This window comes from Moschus berezovskii, chromosome X (genome assembly GCF_049115385.1).
Source record: "Moschus berezovskii isolate FMDL1 chromosome X, NW_MosBer_1.0, whole genome shotgun sequence".
NCBI classification, from domain to species: domain Eukaryota; kingdom Metazoa; phylum Chordata; class Mammalia; order Artiodactyla; family Moschidae; genus Moschus; species Moschus berezovskii.
The window spans coordinates 54,767,362-54,786,941 of NC_142488.1; the positions used below are offsets into that span (position 1 = coordinate 54,767,362).

General features: G+C 53.0%; 1 protein-coding gene across 6 annotated transcripts; it reads right to left on the bottom strand.

The window, feature by feature from the left end:
• Positions 1-538: 538 nt before the first annotated feature.
• CCDC120 (coiled-coil domain containing 120) lies at positions 539-17,212 on the bottom strand. 6 transcript variants are annotated; one of them, XM_088833689.1, is made up of 12 exons: positions 16,908-17,212; positions 10,560-11,469; positions 7,900-8,036; positions 7,681-7,771; positions 7,407-7,540; positions 6,591-6,731; positions 5,709-6,006; positions 5,165-5,227; positions 4,693-4,867; positions 4,458-4,556; positions 2,202-3,116; positions 539-1,714 (listed from the first exon to the last, which is right to left on the bottom strand). In XM_088833689.1, exons 3-12 carry the CDS (start codon positions 7,951-7,953, stop codon positions 1,600-1,602), a joined length of 2,085 nt encoding a protein of 694 aa, XP_088689815.1. In that variant the 5' UTR covers positions 7,954-8,036; positions 10,560-11,469; positions 16,908-17,212; the 3' UTR covers positions 539-1,599. The 6 variants fall into 6 exon arrangements, with proteins under 6 accessions (XP_088689815.1, XP_055249293.1, XP_055249291.1 ...); XM_055393318.1 differs by having other exon boundaries at positions 539-3,116; positions 7,937-8,036; positions 10,560-10,594; XM_055393316.1 differs by lacking the exon at positions 10,560-11,469 and having other exon boundaries at positions 539-3,116; positions 7,937-8,036.
• Between the last annotated feature and the right edge of the window lie 2,368 nt (positions 17,213-19,580).

Genomic DNA, 19,580 nt, shown 5'->3' on the forward strand with positions numbered 1-19,580 from the left:
TAGTCTGTGTGTTTCAATGGCCAGAAGTGACCTGCTCTTCAATTCTGCTGGAGACTTTTTTGACTGAGCCTGTCACCTATGTGAGCTGAAAAGATTAGCTTTCAGTTCCTTTCTCAAATCTATTACCTCTGGAGTGGTGGGTTTTTTGTGCTGAGCAGCTTGTGGGATCTTAATTCCCTGACCAGGGGTTGAACTTGGCCCTCCAGCAGTGAAAGTGCAGAGTCCTAACCACTGTTCTACCAGGGAATCCCTAGAGTGGCATTAACACACAAGGGAGTTAGGGGCAAGAAGTGTTTGCTGCCATCATTTGTATCTCTAAGGGCTCTTGCCTAGGAATCTGGGCATGGACAGGCGAAGAAGTCGCCCCACATCACAAAGCAAGTAAAACCAAAGCAGATTACGTTATCAAAGGCTGTTTCCACAGCGCTCTCTCTCTCTCTCTCTCTCTCTCTCTATATATATATATATTCTTGTTAAAATATGTCATCTTAGGTAAGGAAGTGGGCCCCCAAGGCAAGGCAGATAGGGAAGCAATACATGGGTTCAGTTTACACATTTATTATAGAAATCCCCTTCCAATGTGGGTAGTGTTTTGGGTCCAGATCCATTGGTACAAAAAGAAAAGTTTTCACACCAGGTAAAGGGGGTAGAGGAACCCCCAGTTTCAGAAAGTCACAGAAAGGTATCATAGAAAACACAGTTTGTGTGGATTTTTTTTTAAAAAGTAGTGGATGGAAGGAAAGCCAAGGAAGATGTGATGGAGCCAGTGGCAAGACGCCACTTGAGGATTTCACTGGCATCTACCAGATGCTAGGTTCCACCACCGCAGCATTCCAGGACACAAAACACCCAATGGCTCTGCCCTTTGGTCCTCCTGTGGGGCTTCCTGATTGGGAAGAGGGCAGAGGCTGCCACCAAAGGCTTAGCCATCTGATTCTGTGGGCAGAGGCAGCGGGCACAGACAGACAGGGTCTGGGGCACCTTCAGGCACCCCTGGGGAAGGGAAAATGAACCCAAGCCTCCCACCCAGACTTCAGTCCTTCCACATGTGAGCAGAGACTTCATTCCTTCCAAATGTAGGCACCTCTGCCAAAAAAAACTGTCCCAGTGGATGGGTGGCAGGGAGTTCTGTTCACATCAGTCTCCTGACTGCCCTAAATTGGGCCCCAAGACCTTATCTGGTCCATTTTATGGAGGGGGTTCCTGAATGGAACAGGCTGGGCACAGGGACAGGAATGAACCCAACCAGGATGAGATCACAGTTTCCCTTCTTATAAAATGTCTAGTGTTGGGGAAAGACAGTGAATACCTAAATCACAACTGTAAACAGAAATGGAGGAAGGGGCTTGGAGTCTCTATTACATCACCTCCTCTCTTTTAAGCTGGCGGAGGGCCCCCAGTCCCCAGCACGGCATGAAAGGAGATGCAGGGTGTCAGACACCTTTATGGGCCCATGGGGAGCGAGGGGCCTTGGATGATCAGGTTGGTGCCCACCTCCAGGAGTGACAGCAACCCTATCCCAGGGCTCAGCGAGGTCAGCTGTGCGCTCCCCAAACTGGAGTCTTGCCCAGGCCAATAAGGGGCATGTCAGAAGAGGGGTCAAACCAGTGTTCCTGGGGTCTGGGGGTCAGAACCGGAGGACTGCTCCCCCTCTAGCGTCAGGTCACTTAAACGAGCGCTCAGCTCCGGGGGGTACAGGAAGTCCGCGTAGTATCTTTAGAAGGGGTAGCAGGAATCCAGAAGACAGGGTGGGAAGACCGGACAGAGGAAAAGACAGACAAGACACAGAAAGAGGAAAAGAGGCTCGTTAAAGAGGTGGAAACAGGCACAGGAGAGTACCTTTAGGCTCGCAGGTGCGGGGCATGGTGAAAAGAGGAAGAGAAAGGTGAGGGGCACAGGACTACCCTTCCTCCCAGCACCCTAGTTTCAAGGCTCATTTTCAGCTGACATGCACTGGCTGTTTAACTATTACAACTCTTGAATAGTTAAGAACTGCTGCTTCTGGGGCCCAAGATACCCCTCCGCCGAGGCCCCACGGATTAACGCGGGTCAGGCAGGGCCCAGGGACCATAGGCCAAGGCTGCAGCTACTTCTTTCGTGGTCCCTGTCATTAGCTACCATGACTTGCTGCTCCCTGGCCTGGACACCTTTGTCATCTGCCTCAAGAGACCCCTACCCATCAGTAAAAACACCCCCCATACCTGCCGGAGACAGGGGGCGCCGTGAAACTCCTCGAGTGCGGGAGCGGCGCCTGGCTGGGGGCCCCGTACAGTGCCTGGCCCACCTCATAGCAGCGGGCATGGAGGAAAGGCGGGTGCTGTGGGCCCATGTGGGGGAGCCCAGGCCGGCGCTGGGGCCCTGAGGCCAGTCCCGAGTTCCGGATGTACCAGTCCCGCAGCCCCTCCAGGGCAAGGTTCTTGTGGCCAATGCGCTCACCAGCCGGGGGGATACGGGCGGGCGGGGGCATCCACAGCAGAGGGTTGGGATGTGCCTCCAGGCCCTCGGCGGCCTCCAGGGGCAGACCACAGGGCTTGGTGCGGGGGGCACGGCTCTGGGGGTCCTTGCCGCGGAGGAGGGGGCTGCTGCCGTCAGCTGAATACACAGGCGGTGGCCCTGGGAGCCCGGTGATGAGCCCATCCCGGCGGGAGAGGGGTCCTGGAGCCTCCGCTGCGGGCAGCAGCTCCCCCCAGCCTGTCCCGCCGGCCCCGCGGGGCAGGCCACGATCCAGGGAATAGTCCAAGAGGAAGTCCCCACACACGGGTGGGAGCCGGGGGGCCCCGCGGGAGGCTGGCGCGGCTGAGCTGGGCCGGGCAGCCCGGGGAGGGTCTGGGAGGCCAGCCGTGCGGGAGGAGAAGGCAGGGGTTGGCTGCGGGCGCTCATATAGCACCTCACTGCTCTTACAGACTGGGGGACCGGTGGCAGGGGGAACCAGAGGTGCGGGCGGGGACCCGGCTCCCCCACCGGCTGCCCGGTCCACCAGCAGGGCCTCGGAGCTATTGCTGCGGCGGGTGCGAGCTGCGAAGAGGGAGGTGCGGTCGGAAACAGGGTCCACCCGTGGGAAGCCCATCTGGGAGTCCTGGCTGCTGGACCACTGGCGAGAATGGAGGCCTTCGGGTCTAGGGGCACAGAGGTGGGGGTGATGGGAGAAGGGTCAGCAATATCAGGCAGATGGGATGAGTACCCTCGGCCCCCCACTCCCCCGGAACACACGCCTCTCTCTGGGCCTTCATTTTCATACTCCAAAATGGGCCCCGGACTAGAAATGGGGTGTTAAGGCATTAGGGAGTGGCACATTAAGAGCAGCAGAGGTCCTAGCCAGGACTGGGGAGCAGAGGGGTTGAAAATGCATGGAGTGCCTGGGGCTGCTAGCTGCAAGGGAGATGGAGGCAAGGGGCTCCAGAGGGAATGATAGCAGTTCAGTTTAGTCGCTCAGTCGTGTCCGACTCTTCGCGACCCCATGAATCACAGCACGCCAGGCCTCCCTGTCCATCACCAACTCCCGGAGTTCACTCAAACTCATGTCCACAGAGTCGGTGATGCCATCCAGCCATCTCATTCTCCGTCGTCCCCTTCTCCTCCCGCCCCCAACCTTTCCCAGGGGAGGACACTATTCATAGAATGCAAGCATCACAAGGATGGGGACTTTTGTTCACAGCCTGGAAAAAGTAGGCACTTGGTAAGTACATATTTAAGGACTAGGAGACTACCATGGTTAAAAGCACAGACTCTTGAGTCAAATTTGTCTGGGTTCAAATACCAGGTCTTCAGTTTACCAACAAGTTAGTTAACCTTTCTGTGTCTCAGGTTTCTTATCTCTACAATGAGAATAATGGCATCTACCTCATAGGGATGTTGTGATAACTAAATGAGTTTGATAACCAAGTAAAGGACTGATTCCTAGCAGATGGTAGGTATGCAGCACATGTTAACCAGAACTCATTTATGCCTACAGCCTCTTCCAGAGACAGATATTGACATGCCTGTTTCACAAATGCGGAGACCAAGATTCAGAGAAGGGAAATGACTTCCCCAAAATGCACAGAAAAGCCCATACTCAACTTCGATGCTTCTGCCCCCAATCCCCACCCTCTTTCTCCACCAAGACAACTCCTATTCACCTTTCAAAACCCAGCCTTTCTTTTCTTTTTTTGGTCAATTAAAAAATTTATTTATAATGTGATGTTACACATACATATGTATGGCATATTCCAAAAGATATTTGACCTATATTTCTTTATCATGTAACAGGATGCATTAGGAACAAAAGTTCTGAAGCATAAATCAAATTCTTGCTTTTTCAAACAATGTACACAGAAAATCAAAATAAAACTGATGGATTCAAAGCCCAGTCTTTTATGTCCTACACTCTCGGAATCCAAATACTCTCCCCAGTACTCCCTGTTAGAACTACCAGTTCCCTCCTCTGGTCCTCAAACTCACCCTGAGAGTCCACTTACTTGCAGAGCTGGGGGCCAGCGCCCCGGGTGAGGACAGGAGTAGCAGGCACACTTCGCCCCTCAAAACTGGAGGCACTCCTGGGCAGTGAGCGTGTAGGGCTAGACAGAGACATGCAGGCCCAGGGTGGGGGTGGGGGCCAGGTTAGAGACCGTACCTCCCAGCAGGTCCTCCTGCCCACCCAGGCTCAGCCCCCACTCCTGGCTCTGTGGAAGGAGTGGAGGGGCTCACCCTCACCTGGTGGGGCTGGCCACAGAGTTTCGCCGGCCCTTCAGATCCCCATAAAGATCCGAGGGGGGTGGTTTCCATGGGGTTCGCCGCTCAGGGCTGCCCCCAGAGACTGCCCGCAGCTGGTCCCAGGCCTTGGGCGGTGAGGGGCGCTCAGCCAGGGGGAAGCAGCCACGGGGCTCCTCTGAGCAGAAGGGAGAAAATGGTGGAGGGGGGATTCAATGGAAGGCTTGTGGACAAAGCAAAGGGCAGGGGCTAGGGAGGTAGGGAGGTGCAGTGGGCTAGGCAGGGTAGGACAGGTGGAGGAGGAACCAAGGGAGGAGGGCAGGAACTGGGGCTGATGGGATGGACGGGGGAAGGAGGTGAAGTGAAGAAGATGGGGCTCCACCAGAGGATGGGGTGTGGCTAAAGAGGAACAGAAGAGGGAGGGCAGGGGCGATGCATCAAAGAATGGGAGAATTTAGGGCACAAGGGTTCTCACCATTATCATGGCTGGCCCCAGACTCTGAGAGGGAGCTGCTCTCTGAGTGAAGAACTACATCCTCTACAGGTGAAAAGGGGAGACCAAGGCTTATCAATGCCAGGCCTAGGTGCCACCCCCTTACACCACTGGACCGTCTCCTCCCCACCTGGTACACTTCCCAAGAATCCACCTTTACCTAAATCCAAGACCACCAGGGGCTTAGTCCCTCACTTTTTTGGGGGGGGGGCTGCACTGAGTGGCATGAGGGATCTTAGTTCTTGTACCAGAGATCAAACCTGTGCCCCCTGCAGTGGAAGTGCAGAGCCTTAACCACTGGACTGCCAGGGAAGCCCCTGTCCCTCACTTTCCTGAGGCCTGTTCCCAATGTCCCCACCCTTGCCTGGGAGCAGTCTACAACAATTCCTCTCACAGCTAGGGTCCCCTAAGTCCTGCCTACCTCCCCCAATTTTCACTGGTTGCTCATCCACTCCACCCCTACCAGGTCCCTTAGCCAGTGCCCACCTTCCCGCTCTCGTCGGTGGGATAACAGGGCCTGGCTCACCATGGCTGAGCTGAGCGAGGCGCGTGCCCAGGCAGACGCCCTGGGCAGTGATAACGGCTCCTCCGGTGGACAGGGGCAGGGGCTGGGATGGCGGGAGCCCCGAGAGGCCAAGGCGGGCCCGGACCTCCCCAAGCTGCTCCTCCAGCTCGTGCAATCTCCGAAGGGCATCTGCCTGGACTTGGCGCCGGCGCCGGCGCTGCTCAGCACTGAGCTCAGGGGCCAAGGCCAGGCGGCGGGCAGCTGCGGCGATCTGCTGTTGCACAGACACCTCTCGCTCCAGGGCCTCAAGCGCCAGCTCCTGCGGGGCCCACCCGAGAGGGTGCGACAGGACCAGATGTTGGAAATGGAAATGCCAGGTGCCAGGACCAGGCGGTGTCAGAGCCTGGATAGGCTGGGGGCAGGGCCTGCCCCTCCTCGGGGCGCCTACTGTTCCTCTGGGGGCAGGGTTTGTGTGCATTAGAGCTACACCTGCTCATCTTCCTGGGGCAGAAGGAAAAGCTTATCCTGACGGTTAGGGACCAGCACCTGCTCTCAGACCTGGAAGCCACCTCCCTTAAGCTCCTTCCCTCCCCACCTTGAAAGTGAAAGTGAAAGGAGCTCAGTTGTGTCCCACTCTTTGTGACCCTATGGACTACAGCCCACCAGGCTCCTCTGTCCATGAGATTCTCCAGGCAAGAATACTAGAGTGGGTAGCCATTCCCTTCTCCAGGGGATCTTCCCCACCAAGGGATGGAAACCAGGTCTCCTACATTGCAGGTGGATTCTGAGCCACCCGGGAAGCCCCCCCACCTTAGTCTCTCCTTTCCCTGGCCACAAGCCCCTCTCAGCTTCCTCCGGGATCCTGTCCCACCCCTACCTTGCTCGGCGTGCCCATCAGCTCACCTCGGTGGGGCACAGGGAGTGGTGTGCTGGGTTGGGGTGCGGTGGAGGGTAGGCACGGGCTGCAGGAGGGCGCCGGCGGACTAACTGGGGTCGTTCACCAGGCTCCAGTGGGCACTCGGGGGGCAACTGGCCAGTCAGCTCCTGAGTGGGGTCAGTGGTTGGAGACTACCAAGGGTTAGTTGGGGGGATGGGGTAAAGCAGTCATGACACACAAAGGTACAGAAGTCCGACTAGGAGCCCAGCCCTGCTCAGTGCCCACACCTGTTATTTCTCTTCCTCCTCCTAATTCTCCACCAGGTGGGTGTGTGGCACACTCTCAGCCCCTCCGTGGCCCAAAGCCCAGGGCCGGTGGGCATGGGAGGCAGGGAAGCCTGCTTTGGAATCCAGAATCTCACAGTTTTTATAAAGGTGACACAATCTGTATACTACATATTATCTGACAGTCCCTTCAGGGCCTGGGCTGCATGCTCTGAACCACATTACCATTTCTGACAAACTGTGTGGACGTATGCAGCAAGAGAGGTAAATCGAAACTATAAATCAGCCCATGTCACTTCTGGTCAGGTTTTACTGCCACATTTGGGAAATAACTTCTTTTGTCTTTGAGGCTTTTCTTCTTCTTCGGATTTCAAATTGTTGATAGGGGATTGTGGTAAAATATTACCGTATTCGAAGACATCCAAGCTGAGCTTTGGGGAATCGCCAGCTCAGACAAGTGGCTCAGTCTGCCTACCATGTCCCTGCTCCTCCCCCCTACTTCCCCCGACCCCTCCACCCCTCCCCCTACCACAGATGCCCCTAGGTTTTGGCCCTCACCGCCTCCTGGAGACACACTTTCCGCAGCTCCTGAAGTTTCAGGCTCAGGGCCTCCTGCAGGGCCCGCTGCCGGTCGAGCAGACTCCGTAGACGCTCTGACTTCATCTGGGGGGCAGCCTCTCCAAACAGGGCAGCTGGACACAGAGGGAGTGAAGATCAGAGGGTGGGGGGCATCCTGGAGCAGCTATGGGGCCACGACCCACTCTTCCCCACGCAGGAGAGTGGGAACTCAGAGCAGGGGAGGAGGCAGCAGGAGGGGGAACCAGACACCGACCTGAGGCGTTGAAGGTGGGAGAGCTGATCAGCTGACCTTTGACTTCCATCCTGAAGCTGTCAGGATGCCGTGACTGATGGCTGGACAAGGCCTAGCAGTGATGCAGGGGAGCCACTGGGGATCATCCAGCATGCGCCCCCACCCTCCACCCCTACCCAGCTTCCCGTGCCCCAGCTGCGAATAAGGAGGACCATGACCCCACCCACCTGCTTGGCCTGCCCTCTCAGAATCTGTGCCAATGTCAAGGCCCGGGTACCTTGGTTCCCTTCCCATTGAGTGGGAGCACAGCAAGTGGGGAGCTGGGCGGACTTACAACACCTCCTCAGAGGCCCATCGGCCACCGTCAGGAGTCTTGCCTGGGAAAGGAGAATTAATGGTACAGATACAACCAACTAGAACAACAGTGGGCCTTTATTAGCCACCGGGGTGCCTGGAACAGTTACCTTATATGTCACATTTAATCCTCACAACCACCCTGCGATGGCAATTTCTGTGATCATCATTACCTCCATTTTCGAGGTAAGACACAAAGAGATGAAATAATCCACCGATGGCTAAGGATGTAGCCAGGCCCACCCTCTGGTCCAACACTCCCCCTCCCCAGAGGTGCTGAACCTCACGAATCCCTCATAACCTCTCAGCCCATCAGGGTTCCAGGCCTTTGCTCAGGCTGCGGCTGCTGTCTGGAGTGCACTTTCCCCTCTGGCCACTCCAGCCCCTGGTTCTCTCTTATATTCTGGGGCTTCAGGGTGACTTCCAGAGGTGGGCCCCCACACTATGTCAAGACTATGCCTCCCTTGTACCTTTATGAGAACGGAAAATGTATCAGTATCTCTGGCATTCAGAATACTTCCGGGCACACAGCAAGTGCTCAGGGAGTGTCTGCTGGGTGAATAACAGAATGACTGCAAAGTCTGTGAGTTGCTCCTTGTCCCAACTCCATCCTGTGGCCCTGGTGCAGCAGCAGAAGTGTTCGCTTGGCCTCAGGACCCATCCAGCCCCACCCAGCATGCCAGCCTGTCCTGCACAGGCATAGGGAAGTTACCCTGCCAGGACTGGGAGTGGCAAAGTCCACAGCTGCAGATAACAAGCGACTGCCTCCTTCTCTGCCTCAGACACCCTGGCTGACCATGGAGCTGGCCTTGGCTGCTTGCCAGCCCTGCCCTCATCCCTTCCTCTGGAGTTTGCTCCCTCCCTCCCACAGCCTGCTCAGTCCCCAGCTGGGCAGCTAGGTGACATCACCTCCCACCACCTGGTCTGACCTTGGCAGCAGGCGACTGGGAGGACCTCCTGAGGCTACAGAGGTTCCATCTCTACCTGCCTCCACAATCCCCAGCTTGTCGTTATGTGCTGGCCAGGTGTGGAGAAGACCCAGGCAGCCTTGGTGAGGTGGGTTCAAGCCCCTTCCCCATGTGTATCTTGGAGTACACGGCCAAGCTGCTAATAGGGTGCCAGCAGTCTCTCAGCAGGCCTCTCGCCCACCTCTTGGGGTCTATGCCCCTCCAACCAAGCAAGGGTTCCTAATCCTCAAAGTCAGGGGTGGGGTCAGTCCCTAAAGCTATTTTGCACCTCCAGGCAGCAGCCACCTTCCAAGGTCTGACATCGTCTGGCATGGCAGGCTTTCCTTGAGGTCCCAGCTTTGATTCCTCTGTTCCTTGGCTCCAGGGATTCCTTCTTCCCCAGCTCCCATTTGGGTTTGAGGAGGGCTCCCCTAAACCTTCCTTAACCCCAACAGGAGCCTCAACTCCTCTCCAATGGGCCCATTCACCAGGATCACTCCTACATCCCACACTGGGCTGCTTCATCTTCCTTCCATCTCCCTCAGCCTTCCTTCCCTGGGAGCTTGTAAAGCTTGTGGCATCCTGGAAGTCCACACGGGGTCCAGACAGGAACCCCGACTCCACACCCTGTCAGCCTGACTTCATGGACATAGCTAGGGCCTGAGTCATGGGGTCATCAGGCAGCTTAGACACAGGTCAACGCCCCACACCCCCACCCTCTCACACCCGCTCCCAAGCCTCTGCCTCCACTCGCCTACCCTCTACACACTGGTCTGGGGGCCTGGGGCAGCCTGGTTCCCACCCAAGGATGGTGAGAAAGAGGGGATCCCAGCAGTTCCCTCCCCAACACATTCCCAACCAGCCCCTGGGTTTCCCCACTGGTGACCCTGTGTCCCTGTCCTATCTGAGGATGGGCTGCAGGGAGAGAGCTGCAAAGGGCCCCCACACACACACCCAGAGGCGGCGGGCCCAGCAGGTTTTTCAGGTCTGCCCTTCTGACACCACAGCAGAGAAAGAAATTCCTGGCTGTAATGACTGTTTACAACCAAGACACCTCACCTGGGTGGCACCCCAATACCTCAGTGGGACCCCCATTTCTACATCCTGCCATCTCTGGAGCAAATAACAACTCCTGATGTATTAGACTGTTCCATACACTGCCCGAGAGGTTCCTCTGGGGCCCCCTCTAGGGGAACAGATAGGGGTGGTGGGCAGACAGGAGTGGGAGGCAGTTTCTCAATACCCCAGTCAACGCTTTCCTAGGGGGCTAAGCCCTGGGTTGTAGGAGGGCAGGGGCTACCCTGGCAGTGGAGGAAAGGGGACAGGAAGTAGGGGGGAGTGGAGAAGCGGCACTCTTCTGCTAAAAGGGTGCCCCTTTCTCTTCTCCCCCATCCCTTCCCCTCATCCACTTCCAGCAAGGAACTGGCTTCATGCCAGGAAAGGAAATTGGACATTTTAGGCTTTGCCCCTTTAGCCAGGCCCTCCTTCCTGGTTGTGCCTCTCACACAAACCTCGCTCTCTCTGGCAGGGAACTTCAGTATACCCATGCCCTTCTCCCCTCACCCCTCGCCCCTGGTCCCACTGCTCCCAGGTGCTCACCAGTCAGAGAGGTGCTGTGGGGTGGCCTCAGGTACCTCAAAAAAAAAAAAGTTGCTTCAACCAGGCCCTGCTCCCGCTGGTAGTGGCAATAAGTGGTGAGCCCAGTGGCGGATGCCTAGGCCACCTCCCACTAGGTAATGGCCCAGCCTACCTGGCCAGGGACTGGGCCAGCCCATACCTTTTAACCCTTGCCTGCCTGACACCAGGGCTTGGGTCACCCTTAAGAACTGTCTTGGAGTCATGTTTCCCCCGGGGGTCCAGCATGGCCAAGAAGAGAGCCTGGACCTCCCCCCTTACCCCATATACCTAGCAGAGGACCGAGAAGGAAGGGCTAATGGTCGTGGGAGTGGGAGCTGCCTCTGGTGCTGCCCAAGTGCCCAGATTCAATCCTGCCCACCCTAGGAGCCAAAGGCTGGAGGTCTGAGGAGAGGCTAAGCACACGGAAGGACGTGGGTATACACTGGGTGTGTGTCTCTTGGGGCAGCACCCATCACTTTCTGGAGACCCTTTACCCTTTCCTCCCAAGGCAAGGCAAGGCAGGTGTGGGAGAAGGTCGGAATGCAATTCCCACCCTTGTTAAGGGAACAGTTTCCCAAAGTGGGACAAACAAGGTCCACTTTTCTAAGAGAGACCATGTCTCAGGACCCTACAACCTTCTGCAGTGTCACAAGAAATCATCCCAGCAAGGGGCAGAAACACACCAGTGGTTTAACCACCCCTCCGCCCGACCCCTACACACCTGAGAGGATGGCACAGACCCAGCTCCACAGAGCGAGCTTGGAGAGATGAAAGCGGCCCCCGCCCCCCCGCACAGGTGAAGAGGCCCAACTCTGATCACAGAGGCGTGAGAGCAGCTACAGTCAGAACTGCGGGGGCGGGGTGCTGGATTGCAGGTTGACAGAGGCAACTCCTGCAGGGGAGGAGTGGGGGAGGTTCATGCTTCACATCCAGGCTGGGTCTCCCCCACCCCCTGGGGCATTTCTGGCCAGGAGTCAAGGAAATGGGAGGCTATCAGTCTCTGTGATGGACCAGACCAAAGGACTGACTGTTTCCCCTACACCACCACCTGGGCTTTGGGCCTGCCCCGGCACACCCCACACACATCCTGAGCTCCTAGGGACCATCTGCTCTGTGCCCTCAGGCCCCAAGCCCAGCCCAGGCCCGACAGCAGCCCAGGCCTGGATGTGAAAGAGCAGAGTGAGGAAAGCTCCCTCCCCACTTGACAGGTGGGCCAAGGCTGGAAAGAAACTTGCTCTGTATCAGCAACGCCCCATGTGAATGCTACAGGCCTCCTGCTAACCTGCCCACCTTTCTTCCTGGCTGTGAGATTTCCGGCATGGGACACAAAGGCCACTTTCATCACCCTCCTTCTCCCTCCCTTCACTGCCTGGGGCTGATGGAGGCAGAAGCCACAAGCTGGGCAGCTGGGTGTTGGTGGGGAGTGTCCTCTCAGCCATTGCACCCCAACCCCCGTCTTGTGGGACACCAAGGATGCTTGGAAGGGGGATGTTTATAAAATCAGGGCTGAGAGGGACAGGGTATCTGGCCGGCTATGCAGACTGAGTCTCAAGGCTTACGTTTCCACATCTGGAAAACAGGTAAAGGGCGCAAACAAAGCCAACCAACAGAGGCCAAGTAACTTTGGAAGACATTTCAAAATGCAAGGAAACTCACACTATGTCATTCACAATTGCTAATAACTACATAATAAACTCAGAGGTGGGTTGGGGCGAGAGTAAGGAGGGAAGAGCAGGTAACTGGCACTCTTGGGCGAGGCAGGGCAGAGTCACCCACACACATCGTTGGCCTACTCCATGACTTTTTTTTTTATTTAATTGGAGGCAAAGCCCCCACAAGACAAAGATGGGCACAATAAAGGACAGAAATGGCATGGACCTAACAGAAGCAGAAGATATCAAGAAGAGGTGGCAAGAATACACAGAAGAACTGTACAAAAAAGATCTTCATGACCTAGATAACCATGATGGTGTGATCACTCACCTAGAGCCAGACATCCTGGAATGTGAAGTCAAGTGGGGCTTAGGAAGCAACACTACGAACAAAGCTAGTGGAGGTGATGGAATTCCAGTTGAGCTATTTCAAATCCTACAAGATGATGCTGTGAAAGTGTTGCACTCAATATGCCAGCAAATTTGGAAAACTCAGCAGTGGACACAGGACTGGAAAAGGTCAGTTTTCATTCTAATCCCAAAGAAAGGCAATGCTAAAGGATGCTAAAACTACCACACAAACTACCACACTACCTCATCTCACATGCTAGCAAAGTAATGCTCAAAATTCTCCAAGCTTGGCTTCAACAGTACGTGAACTGTGAACTTCCAGGTGTTCAAGCTGGATTTAGAAAAGGCAGAGGAACCAGAGGTCAAATTGCCAACATGCACTGGATCAAGAAAAAGCAAGAAAGTTCCAGAAAAACATCTACTTCTGCTTTATTGACTATGCCAAAGCCTTTGACTGTGTGGATCACAACAAACTGTGGAAAATTCTTAAAGAGATGGAAATACCAGACCACCTGACCTGCCTCCTGAGAAATCTGTATGCAGGTCAAGAAGCAACAGTTAGAACCGGACATGGAACAACAGACTGGTTCCAAATCAGGAAACGAATCTGTCAAGGCTGTACAGTTTCACCTTGCTTATTTAACTTATATGCAGAGTACATCATGAGAAATACTGGACTGGATGAAGTACAAACTGGAATCAAGATTGCCGGGAGAAATATCAATAACCTCTAATATGCAAATGACACCACACTTATGGCAAAAGCGAGAAAGAACTAAAGAGCCTCTTGATGAAAGTGAAAGAGGAGAGTGAAAAAGTTGGCTTAAAACTCAACATTCAGAAAACTAAGATCATGGCATCTGGTTCCATCACTTCATGGCAAAAAGATGGGGAAACAATGGAAACAGTGACAGACTTTGTTTTTTTTTTGGGCTTCAAAAATCACTGCAGATGGTGACTGCAGCCATGAAATTAAAAGACGCTTGCTTCTTGGAAGAAAAGTTATGACCAACCTAGACAGCATATTAAAAAGCAGAGACATTACTTTGCCAACAAAGGTCCGTCTAGTCAAAGGTTTGGTTTTTCCAGTAGTCATGTATGGATGTAAGAGTTGGACTGTAAAGAAAGGTGAGCGCCAAAGAATTGATGCTTTTGAACCGTGGTGTTGCAGAAGACTCTTGAGAGTCCCCTGGACTGCAAGGAGATCCAACCAGTCCATCTTAAAGGAAATCAGTCCTGAATATTCATTGGAAGGACTGATGCTGAAGCTGAAACTCTAATCCTTTGGCCACCTGATGCGAAGAGCCACCTGACTCATTGGAAAAGACCCTGATGCTGGGAAAGATTGGAGGTGGGAGGAGAAAGGGACGACAGAGGATGAGATGGTTGGATGGCATCACTGACTCAATAGACATGAGTTTGAGTAAGCTCTGGGAGTTGGTGATGGACAGGGAAGCCTGGCGTGCTGCAGTCCCTGGGGTCGCAAAGAGTCAGACAGGACTGAGCAACCGAACTGAACTGAGAAGACAACCACCTCTAAGCCACACCTTAGTGGGGACCTGAGCCTCCTGTGGCCTCTTCCTGTAGGGCTAGCAAGTGGTGGGTCTGGGATTCAACTCAGCTCTGCCACTGCCTGGCTGTGTGACTGCTTGGGAAAGTCACTCAACTTCTCTGTTACTCAACATCTTCATTTGTAAAATGGGGGTGATGACAGCAGTATATAACTCACAGGGTGATTGTGAGCATGACAAGAGCTAAGACATCCAAAGCTTGCTTGGGACAGTTCAGGACAGCCTGGCCCATGGTAAGTGGTCAATATGTATATGTAATATGTCATACATAATTGTTTCTTCCCAGTCCAAACTCAGGAATCAAATACACACACACACACATTTCAGCCTCAAAACCCTCTCTACTTGCCACCCAGATATAGAACCTTCTCTACTTGCCAAACAAGACATATTTGAAACAGAGCTGTTTTTCCTCATTATCCAGCCTCTCCCTACTCAACATCAAAAACGCAGGAACCAAATATATTCAGAAAAATTGTCTGAACTCTCACTATCCAAATACAGGAAGTGAATGGACTTTGATACATTTCTGAGATAGGACTCAATCTCTGAGCTGTCCTTTTCCTTTTTCACACTTTCCCTTTTCCTCACTCTCTGAGCTTTCTTTACTCACCAGGCAAAATAACAGGAACCGAACATATTTCTATAATGAGATGCCCTTACTATCCCAATCCTTGCCACTGGAGCACGGGAAAATTAGTAGATCTGAACACATTTCTGAGTTAAAGCCATTATCCTTCACTACCTGAACTCTCCCTACTCACTCTGTAAAATGCTAAAACAAAATACCTTCAGATAACTTAGTAACTTTCACTGTCTGAACTATTCAAACTCTGCTCTCAGAACTTGGGTACCAAATTCACTAGGATAGAGATAGATGTTTGTGTTGTCATTAACAGGTTTGGATAAATGAAACAGGTCCGTTATTTCATTATTCACACTCTCACTATTCTCTATGAGAAATACAGGAATAAAACAGAATTGAATGACATGTTACCTCCTCACTACTCAAATTCTCCTTGTCTGTCCTCAAAAATCAAGGAGATTCAGACAGTGAGAGAACTTCATATTTTTTCTTGTTGTTACTACTATCACTACTGGATGGGCCTGATTCTAACAGAGACCCCCACCACACACCCAATACACACAGACCTGCCTGCAGAGGTAGGATGGACTTAGCATCAAGATTTGTATTGCTTCCTGCTGAGAGGAAAAGGATAAACTCCTGCCTGCATCCTACGTCTACCAAGTCCTGAAGCCTCTGGCCTAGAATGGACTTTTTTCAGGCCAGGAAAGCAGGGATCATGGCACCCAGGATCAAGACCAGGAGATGGGGACAACATGACCTAGAGGACTCACATCAGCCCCAACCTAGCAAGGTTGGAAACATGACCAGACTTCACAGACTGTCAGAGAGTCACTGAATAATTTAGGGTGCTCTTTCACACTTGGGGAGTGGGGGGGCACAGGAACAGTTCCATGCCCTCCTGGGGCAGGGAGAGAAATGCAATTTCTGTGTGAGATCACTTGGTGGGGGATGAGAGAAATCACATGTGAAAACTCCCTCAGTCGCAGGGGGCCCACAAGGTTGTTTGCTATTTATTTGCTCACGCTAAGAAAAACTTCCGGGATGAATTTCAGAGATAATGGGTACAGTGGAACCTCCAAGTTCAAGGGGAAGGTATAATGGGACTCCTGTCCTTCTAGGCTCAAAGGAGATGGAAAGTGGATGTTACGAAGAAGGGAGATCTGAATGGCATGGAAGGGCATGGTAAGGGGCATAATAGGGGCCTGGGACAGGATGAAGGGACAGAACAGGAAGGAGTATAGGGAACAAAACAGAATCAGAGTCATTGTAGGATGGAGGTCAAAAGATAAGACAGAAAAGGAGCCAAGACACTGGCCAGAGAATGGGATAGAGTGAGGTTCAGGACAAAGGCCAGAGAAAAAGTAGAGGACAAAAGAGCAGGCAGGGATCGGGTTCAGTATAAAAGGGCAGTCAGAAGACATGATGGAGGACAGGCCAAGACAAGACAGTAGTCAAGGAAGAGGGTAGGGAAAAGGGCAGGTTCAGGATAAAGGTAAGGAACAGGAAAAGATCTGGACAGAATGAAGATAGGAATGAGGACAGTGGTGGGCCTAGGGAAGACAAGGGGAAACGACATAGATTTGGGGGCAGGGGCATGGCAGGAGGCAAGAGGGAGAGTCTAAAGCTGATGGGCCAGGATGGAGTTCAGGAGTCAGGAGGGGGACCTGGGGGAGAAAGTACAGAAGTCAGAGGTTGGGCATCAGGACAGACCTGGATCAGACTGGAGTTTAGCAGACAGGACATGACTGGTAGGGGTCCAGAGACTGGACTAGAGTTTAGGGAACAGGCACGTGAAGCATCAGGACAAAAATTGGGGTAATCAAGACAAGGCAAGATGAGCTTCGGAGATGGAACAGGGTCAGGCAAGGATCTGGGGTCAGGTCAAGGATGCTCTGGGGTCAGGACTAGATTTAGGGGGGCAAAACAAAGGTTGAGGATCACAACAGGCCAGAATATGGTTAGTCAGGGGTCAGTCCAGAGGTCCTTGGGCCAAAATTGGCAGGGGTTCCAGATTAAAGAAAGATGTAGCCAGGTAAGTCAGGGGTCGAGGGGGAGACCACGGAGTCAGAGGTCGGGGGTGCGAGCGCAGGTACATCGCCGGTCGGCGTTTCCGGGCCTTCACCCCACCCAGTCTCCTCTCCTACAACCCCAAGCCGGCTTCACTCACCTAGTGTCCGCGCCCGCGGCATAGGCGGTGTCCGTGCAGGCAATGGCGGGGGGCGCGCCCCTCCCTCGCTGCCCCCAGCTCGTCCCCGGGCTCCTGCCTACTCCCTTTCCACGCCCTGCCCGCGGGCCGCGTTCGGCCGCGCGACTGTGAGCCGTGGGGGCCAGACTGGGGACGCGGGGAGGGTAGGAGAGGAGTACCCCGCTCCGTCGCGGGCGGTGGACCCCGGCCCCCCACCTTCAACTCGGGTCGGTTGGCTCCCAACAGCACCTCCACCTCCACCTCCGCCGCTAAGCGCGAGCCTGGAGGGGCGGGGTCGGGGGGGGGGAGACGGGGGGCGGGGCGCGAGACCACAGCAGCGGCGGAGTCCGAGTGCGCAGGCGCTAGTTCGGGTCTTCGATTTTCCTGCCCTGGGAGCGCCAGGAGCGAACCAGCTCGGAGCGCGTGCGCACACGCTTTCTCGAGGCTGTGGAGCTTTCTCATACCAAGGCCACGCCCCCTCAGTGATCAGAGTAGTGTCCTCTCACCCCAAGTCACCCCGCGACGAACACCCCAAACTTCCTTCTGTCAGCCGCCAGCACACCTCTGAATTCCCCCAACTGCCCTCCGTGCCCCAAATGAACTCCAAACCACGTTTCACATCTCCCAAATTGTATCCCCAAACTACTGTCCATTGATCCCAAAGCAGTACCCCAAATCTACCTCCCATGTACACCCAAGCTGCACGAATAAGCTACCCTCCAATACCCCAAGTTGTTCCCCCAACCATCTACAATCAGCCCTGAAACCTTGAGTGTCCAAAGAGCACTTCCAAATCACACTCATCTCCCCCCAATGTGCACCCCAAACACCCTGCATTGACCCTAAACCACTCTCCATGTACCCTTCGAACCATACTCTTTTGACCCCCAGATGGCACTCAAGCCACTCCATTCTCAACTACCTTTGGATGTGACCTTCACCTGCACCCCAAATCAATTCCAACAGTCACCAGCTCTAACTCCAAACTCCCCACCACCACCAAACATTTCATTGACCAATCCCACTCCCAGCAAAACTAATTTCCAAAGGCCCTATCACTCTTCCATATACTCCCAACTACTCAAAGTGAGATTCCCCCAACTGCACTTCAAACTGCCTTCCACACCCTGTCCATCTCCAAATCATACTCCACTGATCCAGACTCTGACCCAGAGCACTCTCCAACAGTCCTCAACAATATCTCCAAATAATCACTAACTTTCTTTCTGCACTTACCTTCAAATCATACTCCAGTGACCCCAAATGTGTCCCTCAAGCCTTCCAATGACTCTTACCCACACCCTAAATCATTCTTAAGTGACCCTATTATATTACAGAGCATCCTTCAGTGATCTTTTCTTGAAACAGCTTAAGTGACGTATAATTTGCATACTATAAAAGTCACTGACAAAACGTGGTCCACTGGAGAAGAGAATGCCAAACCACTTCAGTATTCTTGCCTTGAGAACCCCATGAACAGTATGAAACGGCAAAAAGATAGGACACTGAAAGATGAACTCCCCAGGTCAATAAGGGCCCAATATGCTATGGGAGATCAGTGGAGAAATAATTCCAGAAAGAATGAAGAGACAGAGCCAAAGCAAAAACAACACCCAGCTGTGGATGTGACTGGTGATGAAAGTAAAATCTGATGCTGTAAAGAGCAATATTGCATAGGAATCTGGAATGTTAGGTCCATGAATCAAGGCAAATTGGAAGTGGTCAAACAGGAGATGGCAGGAGTAAGCATCAACATTTAAGAGTCAGTGAACTAAAATGGACTGGAATGGGTGAATTTAACTCAGATAACCATTATATCTACACCTTGGGCAGGAATCCCTTAGAAGAAATGGAGTAGTTATCATAGTAAACAAAAGAGTCTGAAATGCAGTACTTGGATGCAACATCAAAAACGACAGAATGATCTCTGTTTGTTTCCAAAGCAAACCATTCAATATCACGGTAATCCAAGTCTATGCCCTGACCAGTAATGCTGAAGAAGCTGAAGTTGAACGGTTCTATGAAGACCTACAAGACCTTTTAGAACGAACACCCAAAAAAGATGTCCTTTTCATTATAGGGGACTGGAATGCAACAGTAGGAAGTCAAGAGATACCCAGACTAACAGGCAAATGTGGCCTTGGATTACAGAATGAAGCAGGGAAAAAGCTAATAGAGTTCTGCCAAGAGAACGCACTGGTCATAGAAAACACTCTCTTCCAACAACACAAGAGAAGACTCTACACATGGACATCACCAGATGCTCAATTCCTAAATCAGATTGATCATATTCTTTGCAGCCAAAGATGGAGAAGCTCTATACAGTCAGCATAAACAAGACTGGGAGCTGACTGTGGCTCAGATCATGACCTCCTTATTGCCAAATTCAGACAAAAATTGAAGAAAGTAGGGAAAACCACTAGAAACCATTCAGGTATGACCTAGCTCAAATCCCTTACAATTATACAATGAAAGTGAAAAATAGATTCAAGGGATTAGATCTGATAGAATGCCTGAAGAACTATGGACGGAGGTTCGTGACATTGTACAAGAGGCAGTGATCAAGATCATCCCCAAGAAAAAGAAATGCAAAAAGGCAAAATGGTTGTCTGAGGAGGCCTTACAAATAGCTGAGAAAAGAAGAGAAGCTAAAGG

Coding starts and splice junctions, on each gene's coding strand:
- CCDC120 (XM_088833689.1), bottom strand. CDS start 7,953: ATGGGAAGGGAACCAAGGTACCCGGGCCTTGACATTGGCACAGATTCT. Junction 4,557..4,692: donor TCTGTGGCCAGCCCCACCAG/GTGAGGGTGAGC, acceptor GTCTCTGTCTAG/CCCTACACGCTCACTGCCCA. Junction 1,715..2,201: donor GCGCCCCCTGTCTCCGGCAG/GTATGGGGGGTG, acceptor CCCCTTCTAAAG/ATACTACGCGGACTTCCTGT.